At 35.1% G+C, this 12,590-nt stretch overlaps 1 protein-coding gene across 1 annotated transcript in view; it reads right to left on the minus strand.

Annotated features, from left to right (window-relative positions):
* LOC107730456 (glypican-1-like) overlaps window positions 1-12,590 on the minus strand; it is a 69,999-nt gene that overhangs the window by 14,961 nt on the left and 42,448 nt on the right. The window contains exons 2-3 of the mRNA XM_016541303.1: window positions 12,070-12,228; window positions 2,814-3,205 (exon numbers count right to left, since the gene is read on the minus strand). Coding sequence (XP_016396789.1) covers window positions 2,814-3,205; window positions 12,070-12,228 — 551 coding nt within the window. The remainder of the gene's footprint in view (window positions 1-2,813; window positions 3,206-12,069; window positions 12,229-12,590) is intronic.

Consider the following 12,590-nt stretch of genomic DNA (forward strand, 5'->3'; position numbering starts at 1 on the left):
AAAGCTTCACACTCGTTTTGCTGTACTGTTTTTAGTCCTTTCAAAGTTCATGTAATCTTAAAAACAGTTTTTGGTGAAGCAAACTCCATCCACAGGAATTATTATGTCAGTAACCAGACAATCATTCACCTAATAAAAGTACTCCCACCTCAAAACACATAATTTAGATTTTATTTCACTTCTATTGTAAGTGTGTTACTATAACCATGATTGTTGCTTAAAAAAAACACTGAGGGATGAGTCTAAATTCATTTCTATGGTAATCGACATTATGCCACAATTGCTGTTGATGCAGCTTAACTTGCTTTGAACCCGGAACAATCCATTAAAGGAATTGGTGAACATGATGAATGAATAAATGATGAGTTCAGAACAGAACTGAATGAAAGACTGATTATTTAACAGAAAGAGGATGGAAGAATATATAAGAGAAAAACAACACTACTAGAGCTCAACTTTCTATTATAAAATAGAGTGACCTTTTTCCCAGACACGTCCTGGCCAGGATTTCTTTATTGCCTAAAATATCCAGGTTTTTGCTTCGTTTTCTTGTTTTCATAATTGCTGAAGGTAATGATCGAAAAGTAGTTTGGCCAATAACATTCAGGCATTGTACATAATCGACCGACCGTGGCGCGTGAGAAGGTGGGATCTACAGAGAATAGTCAAAGCGATGCAAATACAGGTACATATTAGGTGTGTTCGACTTGAAGCGGTGCTGCGCAGACCGATCGGTGTATGACATCAAAGTACCGCGAGAGCGATTCGAAAGCATAAGGAGCGTCTGCTCTCTATAGCTCTCACGGTACTTTGATGTCATACACCGATAAAATAGTACACCAGAAAATCCCAGAATGCATTGCACCAAGCTCGTGTTCACGATGGAACACAAGGTGGGAGTGATAAGAAATATACTGTATTTTTTATTAACATACTGTTCCCTGGTTTTAATTGCCATTGGCATTGCACCGTAACCCTCGCTTTAGTACAGTAAATTGTGGCCACTTCTGTACTAATTTGTTCTCTCGTTTTAGTAAATTGTGCCCGCATCATACTAAAATGTTGCCTTGTTTTAGCAAATTGTGGCCACATTATATTAATACTAATTGTACAAATTTAATTAAATCAGGATGAGGGAAGAACTTAGTACTGTTTATTGTCCTCGTTTTAGAGCTGCTTTACAGCACAATTGAATTTTGTTTGCATCACTGAAACATTATTTTCCTGTTTAACAATTTAAAGCTGCTTTGACAAACTGGATTGTATAAAGCATTATATAAATAAAGGTGACTTGACTTAACTTGACATACATGTCTTAGAATGGTGGGCAGCTCACTAGGTTTTGGAATTATTCTTTCCCTCTTACGTGATGGGGTTAAAAGACATTTCTTGGTCGGACAAAACAGACCGGAACTGGCAAATCAATCATTTCCCCCACCTCAGTTCATACACACACACGCATACATTGCCCTTTTCAATATGCAGTGCTGGCAGTTTCTCTGTGTTGTCAACCTTGACTTACTTTGAAGAGGTCAGACACCGAGTTACGTTCCCTTCACTACTCATTTAGATTTCAGGAGAGAAGAGAATTGAGAAGAGGAGAAGAAAAGCAGAGGAAAAGAATGAGAAGTAAACAACACATGAAACAGAGTGGACAACAACAACAAAAAGAAATCAAAGATCTATTCTTTATCAGTGAGAATGTAATATGTATTTAAGTCTTTGTGGAACTGTATGACTGACTCTCAATTTTCCTTGAATGGAAACAAGCAGCATGGTTCAACATGGTTTGGAACACTTACCTCGGGTTTGGACAAAATGATAGTGAGTAAATAATGACAGATTGCTCATTTTTGGGTGAAGTATTTCTTTCTAACAGAAGTTTCAAGGGACAGAATGAGAAAGCCTTACCCAGAATGATATCTTTTACTACTGTAAAAAAAAAAAATTGAGATCATAATCTGATTGTTTGTGTGCCATACACAATAACTCATATCTATAAACTCATTTAATCATATATTTGAAAAGATCTGAGATAGTTAACTACATTTTATTAATCGGCAACTGTTGTTGAACCAATCCAATCCAAGGATTTCAAACAACTATGAACGGTCTTTACAAGAGCTAAATGTGCAGTTAGGATGAACCTATAAAGGCGGCAGCTGTGCTTTACACTGAGAGCATGTCTGTCTAATGTCAGCATTAATTGGATAGACACGACTATAACTAATTATAGTTGTGTCAGTGTGTGGGTGTGTGTTTATATGTACATCGATTGCCGAAGACTCAGGGATATTCATTGCGTCTTGTTTCCTAATGCATTGATCCTACACTTTTTACCGCGACGCTTCAACATGCACCTGCGTTTGTGTGTCTGTTTGTGTCTTGGCTCTAGTAGGAGGTATTGGGTTTGTACATTGCCACAGGTATGAATTATGAATGCAATGAATACTGAGAAGGAAATGTCTCTGAAATATCTAACCAGGTGAAGGACAACTTTTTCAGCGTCAAGACATTTTTCTGTCCTCCATGAAAGCTGAAATGCTGTGTAAAGTGAAGAAATCACAGCAAATCACAACATAGTTTATGTTCAAAGGCATAGCTCACACCAAAATGCAAATGTTATGATTATTTAGGCAACCTCATGCCATTCCAAACTTGTATGCTGTTATTAAAAGTAGAAGCAGTGACCAGAGGCTGTGAAAAAAAAAAAAAAGCTTGACAAAATGTCTTCATGTACATTGAGGTCTTGGCTTGTTGGGACAAAACATTATGGAAACACGAGAAGACACAGAGAGTGGAAGTTCACCTACCTGTGAAACCTTCCGGACGGCTTCGCCGCTGATCACCAGACCCTGCGCAAACGTTCTGGCTGCAATAACCGTGCGTGTGATTTTGGTCTTGAGCTCTCTCGGCGTGTCTCCCAACGGCTTCAGTGTTTCTGATTGCTTGGCTACGCACTCCAGATACTCCTCTCCAATAATGTACTGAGTGTTTAAAGCTTTAAAGAGTCTTTCCAGCAGACGGGCCCAGAATTCATTCAGGGCCTCCTCGAGATTGACGTTGGACCCACGATAGTAGTGCCGAAGGTCGGAGTACAGATCCTGAAACACCTTTGCGGTTTGGGAGAAGAGAGAGCCAAACCCGGCCTGGAAAGAGGTTTGGAGTGATGCTTCAGAACGGTTCAACAGCTCCAAGAAATAATCTGGAAACACACACGCAAGAACATCATTAGAGCAGCTCTTCAAGTTTGGAAAGCTCAAGGCTAACACTCCTAATTTAAAAAAAAACATTATCCTGAATCAATGAGGTGACCAATATTTTACATATAAAACTTATATATATATAATAATATATATTATATACAGTGGGTACGGAAAGTATTCAGACCCCCTTAAATTTTTCACTCTTTGTTATATTGCAGCCATTTGCTAAAATCATTTAAGTTAATTTTTTTTCCTCATTAATGTACACACAGCCAGCCATATTGACAGAAAAACACAGAATTGTTGACATCTTTGCAGATTTATTAAAAAAGAAAAACTGAAAAATGCTCAGTATTTAGTAGAAGCACCCATTTGATCTAATACAGCCATGAGTCTTTTTAGGAAAGATGCAACAAGTTTTTCACACATGGATTTGGGGATCCTCTGCCATTCCTCCTTGCAAATCCTCTCCAGTTCTGTCAGGTTGGACGGTAAACGTTGGTGGACAGCCATTTTTAGGTCTCTCCAGAGATGCTCAATTGGGTTTAAGTCAGGGCTCTGGCCGGGCCATTCAAGAATTACATATAAAACTTATATATATATAATAATATATATTATATATATCACATAAAAATATATATTTCTTTATTTATTTCTATTTTAAATTGTTTTGTCCTTTACAAAAATTATTAATAGATAGATTTATATTTAAGTACAACAAATAATATGAACATGTACACAAAAACAAAAAGATTACAAAAGCATGCAGTATTGTCTATTTTTGAATTAAATATTTTACGAATGTCATGTACTTCATCTCATTTGATTATTTCCTTTTTTTATTGGAAACTTGATGAATGTACCCAGATTATTAATAACAAATGAACAAGTCTGACATCAGTGCAAAAACAGCTTCATACTATGCAACATTTTAAAAATTAAAAGTCAAACTATGGAAGCCCGCTTCTGCCACAGAAAAAAAAGGTAATTAAACTTTTTAGCTCAATTTATCTCTAAGAAAAAAAAACAGTGACTAATTGCGACTAAAAAAATGAGATAATTGTGACTTTTTCGTTTTTTTTATTTTTTCATTTTCTTTCTTGGAATAGTGAGTTTATCTAGCAATTCTTTCTTTTTTTCTAAGAATTCCAATAATAAAGTCTGAATCGTAAGATAAAAAGTCACAATTACCTTTTTTATTTTTTTATTAATCCCGTGGCAGAAACAAGCTTCCTTACCAAACAACTCAGAATATAATTCTTTACAATTGTAATAAATCTGATTTGGATGTATAGATAAAACAAATAGCTAGACAATAGTCAGTTGTGTAGTTTGTGTACTATCACAATGAAAAGCAATGAGAGAAATTTGAATTTGTTTTTTCACACACACACACACACAAACAACACACACACAGACACAGACACAGACACAGACACACACACACACACACACACACACACACACAAATGCAAAAATGTTCAGAGAGAAAGTCGATCAGTATGAATTGTGTTATGTAATACAGTGATATCATGAGCTCCCAATAACCCGGTCACACATCAATCAATCCCACATTACCCACGAGAGACTGTTCAAGTACAGAAAGAAAGTGGATATAAGAGTGTATAAATTCAGCCATGGGTCTGTACATTTATAACACACACAAACACACCAGAAGCACAACAAATCATAACGGTGAACCCAAACCAGGTCAAAATTAATCTTTCTAAAACCTACACCGCTTCTCCAAACCAATGGGATTATGTCTGTACTAATACATTCATGATGAAATACAGAGCAGTGTGCTGTAAATAATACATTTTTGTGCCCTACATCTGATTAAGTTCACATTAATCATGCTTTTGAAATGGCCAAACAAATGATACATAAAGCATAATGCACACAGACTTGATTAAGCATTTCAAAACATTTATATTAAGCAGTTCACTGGCCATTGGTTTTTCCATCTGCACTTTTTTGATGAAATGATTGTTACTGGACTCTTGTCTAAATCTCATCACATTCACATCCAACTACATTATGAGGACCCCACATCCATTTTATCTCTTCATGCTTCAATGGACTCTTTTCTCACGTCTCATATTTTTATTTCAATAAAAGCCTCTCCAAAGTGTGCTACTATCACTGACCCAGATGAATCTGTCTTCACTCTGAACGCAGGTTTTTAGGGTCTGCAAACTCCTGATTCACAACATGACAGCCTGTAGGGCGCAAATCTTACAGGCTTTGTGTATTTTTTTCTTTCTAGGGGCATAACAATAGTTTTGATCTCAAACAATTAAAAAAAAAAAGTGAAAAGTAAAACAATATAATTAATTTCACTTTAAACAGCTAAAGTTCAATGTCTCATTGTTCCTCCCACATTAATATGTGTTCAGTTAAATTCAACTTAAAATGTAAAAGTAAGTAATGACTCATATCAATATTGATTATTTTAATGGCTTATTATTTTAATGGGTGCCAGAAGGGTTTAAAGGTTTAAAGGGAGGTGTGACCAAAAAAGTTTGAGAAACACTGCATTATATTGATCAAAAGTAACAGTAAAGACATTTATGTTTTTATAAAAGATATATATTTAAAATAAATGCTGTTCTTTTAAATTATATATTCATCAAAGAATCCTGAAAAAAGTATAATGATTTCCACAAAAAAGAAAGAAAATTTAAATTAAATTAAATAAATAAATAAAGCAGCTAAAACTGCTTTCAATATTGGAATACATTACAGATGACCAGACATGTGTGTGTGTGTGTGTGCGCGTGTGCGCGTTTTTGTGACAAATGAGGACATAAATTTGTATAATGACAAGGGTATGACATAGGTATTACAAGGAGAATATCAGCGGCATCGTAACAGAACACGCCGGGCTGTTAATTTGCGGCCGAGCCCGTGATGGAGAGACAAGCAGCTGGGGACCACAGAGTGATGGAATGAGAGGAGAGAAGAGAGAGAAAGGGATGAAAGAAGAGAGGGATTTGAATGTGATTACATGTAATTGCATTTGTGCATTCTGACAATGTGCTGAATGACTGAATTAAAGGAGTGCCAGCCTTCCCTCATTTTATTCAATATTTTAAATGAATGCACGCACACACAGAAATTTGAAGCTCTATTAGTAAGGACCATTCTAAGACGTCATATTTTCCAAACAAAGATTATGATATTCTGCTAGCCGGCCAGTTCACAACAGGAACAATAACTATAACCATAACTATATTCGTTTATTGTTTATTGTAAGAGGGTGCTGCAGTTTTTGGTCTGCCGCATTAAATGCTCAAGCTGTTAAAAGTTGGGTGGATTCTGCTTGGCTGTAAATGATGCTATTGTTCAATATCTGGAAAAAATTGTTCTGAAAGTGATTCCAATTATATTTTTCCTTTGTGTTGTTATCGTTCTTGTTGTCCTTGGTGTGAATGAGCCTTAAAGGGACAGTTCACACAAAAATGAAAATTCTGTAGTGTTATTATTTACTCAGCTTCATGTTGTACCAAACCTGTACGAGTTTCTTTGTTCTGTGGAACACACACACACACACACACACACACACACACACTGATATTCCTATCATTATGGGGACATTCCAAAGACGTAATGGTGTTTATACTGTACAAACTGTATTTTCTATCCCCTAACCCTACACCTAAACCTACCTCTCACACAAAACTTTCTGCATTTTTAGATTTTCAAAAAACTTAATTCTGTATGATTTATAATCTTGTTTCCACATAGGGACCAAAAAATTTCCCCACAAGGTCCAAATTTACTGGTATTACTATCCTTGTGGGGACATTTGGTCCCCATAACATAGGGAACCAGGACACACACACACACACACAAAATATTTGAAAGACATATGAATACAAAGAATGTTGGTAATTAAACAGTTTCAGTTCCCATTGACTTCCATTGTATTGACAAAAATGCAGTGGAAGTCAAAGGGAACCGAAACTGTTTGGTTTTGTCCCTTGTAGACATTACATCTATTCAGCTTAAAGCATTTGGCCAATTTATATTGACCATTTTATAAGATTTTTCAACAGAGAGCACCACTTCACATGTCATTTTGAATTTTTGAAGACATTTTCATGAAGTTTGACCTTCACAAGTATACCAATCCTGTACATACATTTATTTTTTTTATCTTCATACGGACTTTTCATTGAGTTCTATTATGTTCAAACCATGTTAATGATACTGTCTATCGATTACACCAAATTTAACTCTCACACAAACATTTTAGTTTATTAATGTTTATATGGTTTCCTCTTAAGGTTTATTGTTTTATTTCACTATTGTTGTGAGCAAATTTGGTCCAAATACAACAACTAAGCAGTCGTGTTCAAATGAGCATAAACATAGTTAAACAGTGAATAAGATAATACAATTGCATTACACTATACACTATATTACACACATTATATGCGACTTAATTTTTTACTTATTTATTTATCTATCAACAAATGTGGTTTTTGTGGTCTTTAAAAAATAAATAAATAATTGAAAATTTCGCATTGCATCACAGGAATAAATTACAATTTACAATACAATACAATACAATTAAAATTACTATTTTACTGTATTTTTAATTAAATAAATGTTACATTGGTGAGCATAAGAAATGTATTTCAAAACCATTTAAAAATGTCACTTATATTTAAATGGTAGTGGATTAATATATAGAGAGAGATTCAGTAAAGCAGTAAGGGTAATAGAGGGTTGGCGTACCAAAAAATTAAAATAAAAAAAACGTATTTTAGTATTTTATGTCTTCAGTCAACAGAAAGACTATCCATGTCTGCACACAAAAAAAAAAGCATACACAGCATTCCGGAAAATAAAGGAGTAGAAACAAGAGCGAAAACAGAATCATGACATAAAAATGGCAGTCACTTCCTCATAAAACTCTGCTAGTGTGTGTGAGGGAGAGAGAGATAGAGAGAAATGTCTCTGGGATCATAGGTCTGTGTCACCGTAGGTCTTCCTCAACGTGATTAGCGTGTCAACATGAAACGACCTATGAGGACACACGACAGAGCAGCTGCCCTTGTCGCAGATGATATCGTCGGAGATGACCTCCAACAGGACATTTTTTCCTGGATGACTCAGTGTAATTGAAAATAGTCTTTCAATATATCAGCACTTGAACTGCTTAACTGCTATTCAGCCTCAAAATCAGGACTATAATAAATGTATTCGGCTAAGAAAATATCACCAATTAATCTTTAGTGATTCAGACAAAGGCACTTGTGAACGTCATAAATTGAACAATGTGATCTGATAAAAGAGATTTATTATCTTCTATGCTGCGGTTTGATGAAATCTGTTGCCTTTAACACAGATGCGTTAATCTTCTGGTCTGAAACTTGAATTTGATCATCTTTCGAAAGTCTTTTTCTACCAATGCTGTTTAGCTTTATATCTACAGTAAATGTGGCCAGATGTTTGATTCGTTCAGAAATTATACCCTACAGCGAAAAAAGCTGCTCCTTATGAATTCCCAAACACTGAGAATCTCCTCAACCTTACAGAGAATCCAGTTCTCAACACACACACACGCACGCACAATGAAAACACATCAACAGCCATACTTAACCTCCTAAAACAGACACATAACAGCTCATTATGCTCTAGTATACTTTTAGCTGTAATTCTAGGAAGACAAAATAAACTTTCCTAGAGACAAACCTTTCAACACATAGAACATAAATCCAAATCGAAGACACATCTGAGGACAGAACCAATTACACAGACTGTAAAAGAGGAGGAGAAGTGGTGTACAAGATTACATGACTTATCATAGGTGGATGACAGACAGAATGATAGAATGAACAACAGGATGGATGGATGGACGGACGGACGGATAGACAGATTACACTCAAGAGATTACAAACTCTACACCACTCTTCACTGCCAATTTCCTCTTCTAAATTCTTTTTTTATGAAGCTATTACACTGAAACTAGAAAAATGTGAGAGAAAGAATGAAGGAGAACTTGAAATCAATGTAGAAATGACAACAGCCTCTGAGATTTATGTTTTGAGAGTCTTAGCCTCAATTTGCTGTAAAGTTATCTCTTTTCCAGATAATAAGGGCGAGAACTGGAAACAAATGTCCATGTCTATGACAGCACACATGATTTAGAGAGGCTGTTTTATTAGTAAGAAATATTGTCATATATTGCACTGTTAATGCCTTTAGTATTTAAAATCTTACATAAATAGCTGCACACACACACACACACACACACACGTTTGGTTTACTATCCTTGTGGGGACTCTGCATATAGGCGTAATAGGTTTTATACTGTACAAATCGTATATTCTATCGCCCTACACCTAAAACTATCCCTCACAGAAAACTACAGGCATTTTTACATTCTCAAAAAAACTCATTCTGTATTATTTATATCACTTGTTTCCCCATGGGGACCTCAATTTAGGTCCCCAAGGTGACACGAGTCCCCATGAGTCGGTGTGTATTCAGGTTTAAGTCCCCACCGGGATAGAAAAACATGTACACACACACGCACTCACACAAAACCACACACACACACACCCTGGGTATAAATCCACCAAAGCTGCTTACTGTTCCAAGCATAATTCATGCTGGGAAATACACACTGACCAGATTTTCTCCCTGTGCCACAACACTTCGGAAATAATCACAGTTCAAGCATTCTCACCACAAACACACCATATTATGTGTGTGTGAGCGAGTGTGTTTGTACAGACACACACACACACACACACACACGCACACACACACATACACATACTCAGGACTCCTGGATGTGAGCTGGCACAGACATGTTTTAAAACCCTAAATTGGCACTTATGAACTCCAGAACGACAGAGACACTGACTTTTTCCAACTTTAAGTAGCAAAGTCACCATCTGTACAAAATCGAGAGAAATTTCATTCGTTTGTACCCTTCAAATTGATAACTAGGATTTACACAAGCTTCAGTCTGGATCCAGAACACCTGAGAAGAGATGATGCCAACCCCTCAGAGAACCTCAGATGATGCCAACCCTGAAACAACATACAGAACTACCACATTTTGCTATAAGTTTGATTGCATCATATAACAATTGCTGTTAATAGTGTTCATCGTCTGTTTGATTACGTCTTTAATTGATTTTTCCGTACATTTCTGCCATATGTACATTAACTGACAGTCACCACTGATAAGCTACTACTAAATATTGTAGAAACCTAATTTGCTGTAAAGTTGCTTTGCAACGATTTGTATCGTGAAAAGCGCTATACAAATAAACTTGAATTGAATTGAATTCAAATTCAACAATTATAGACTTCATAAAAGCTTTAAAAGGTGCTATATATTCTGCCTGTTCTCTAGTCTACTTTTCATATGAAATGTTCTGCTTGTCCAACAATAAAATTAATCAACTGCTACATTTGATCAAGCTCATGATTAGATTGCCAGGCCCACCCAAACCCCCTTTTGAAAGCAAGAATCATTTTAACCATTGATTTTTATTATACCTCTCAATGTCAAGAACTGTCCCAGTTATATATATATAAAAATAAAATAAAAATAAATAAATAAATAAATAAATAGTTGCATTAAGGGAGGAAAAAGCATTATTATTATTATTATTATTATTATTAACAATAAAGCTAATAATAATAACAACAATAATATTCCTTGCATCAATTTTAAAAAAACTGTTTCTATTTAAACTTTTTCCAATTTTATTTTGCACTACTTTTGTTTATAATAATAAAAACACAATAATAAATATTATTGATGATGTCGGTGTTGTTGTTGGATTGCTATTTTTATTATTTAATGGTAAAAATAAATTATTTAAAAATAAAACATTATTATTATTAAATAAAATTTTGCGTCAAAACATCAAGCACATTTTTGAAATTATTTTCTTTTTGCATTATTATTTTAATGTAATTTATTTAATATTTATTGAAATGCCCATGTATAGTAAGTATAATGTACACCACAGTACCGTAGTATCATTGCAATGCCTTTGATTGTATTATCATTATTTTCTATTAATATTATTTTAAAATTATTTTATTACTGTATCACAATAACGAGAAGGACATTTTTATTTCTTTATTTTAATGTAAATTTACGAGGAAAATGTGCTTAAATGAAAATAATGTCACTATGCAAATAAAATCTTAATGGTCCTAAAAAATAAGCTTCAATTTCTTCAAGCAAAACGTTTTTTTTTTTTAAGATTCACCCATCCAAAGCAGCAAAACACACATTTAATGCATGTAATTTGTAAAGCCTGATTTGATGTCATTGAGAAGTTGTTTGTTCCCAACAGACAGAACTAATCAAAACAAATCACACCCTCACACACCATTCTACACAAAAAGCAAAAACACTGATTAAAACGCCTACACAGAGTGAGAGAGAAGGATAAGATTATGAAGCCAGAGAAATGTATATATATTCAGACATTATACACATTATTGTAAGACAAGTGTAAGTGTGATGCTGTCAAAACATTTGCTTATATGGCTCGATCTCTGTTTTTCCAAACACAATCATTCAGGTGAATGATGTGAATAACATTCACACTCACAGGCTTGAGTGTGAGTGAGGAATCCACAATGGTACTACACACACACACACACACACACACACACATACAGAGAGACCATCTGTCTAACATCGTTAGGAGGTTTTATCAGCGCTGCTCTGAGATATCAAGCACAGGTCTGTACAGACAAACAAACCATCAGTTTCTCAACAAGCTTAAGTCCAGCAGACCGATTCATCTCAATATCGTGAGCTGTGTGATGGAAAGATATCGTGATCATGTGATGTTACTCAGGTGTAACTCACCGTCAAAGCTCTTGAACTGGCCGTTGAGCGAGGCCTGTAAGGTGCGTCCAGACTCCTTCACCTGAGTCTCAAACTCTCGTCGGCTCAGGTTCAGGAGGTTCTCCTCCATCCCAGACGTGCAGCAGGTGTAACCCTGAGAACAAACCCGCAGGTGCTCACCTGAGAGAAAGAGAGAGAGAGAGAGAGAGAGAGAGAGACAATTAACAATGTTAACATGACTGTTATTTAACTATGGCATTTAACTATCCGTGATCTCCATCCATCCATTTATTCATTCATCCATCTATATAACCCATAATATATTCAAAAGTTTGGGGTTGGTGTCTCTTATGCTCACCAAAGCTGCATTTATTTGATCAAAATACAGAAAAAAACAGTAGTAACATTGTGAAATATTATTACAATTTAAAATAATTGTTTTCTATTTTAATATATTATAAAATGTTATTTATTCCTGTGATTACAAAGCTTAAATTTTTAGCATCATTACTCCAGTCTTCAGTGTCACATGATCCTTCAGA

The sequence above is a fragment of the Sinocyclocheilus rhinocerous genome, unplaced genomic scaffold (genome assembly GCF_001515625.1).
Source record: "Sinocyclocheilus rhinocerous isolate Xijiao unplaced genomic scaffold, SAMN03320098_v1.1 scaffold1780, whole genome shotgun sequence".
In the NCBI taxonomy this organism is placed as follows: domain Eukaryota; kingdom Metazoa; phylum Chordata; class Actinopteri; order Cypriniformes; family Cyprinidae; genus Sinocyclocheilus; species Sinocyclocheilus rhinocerous.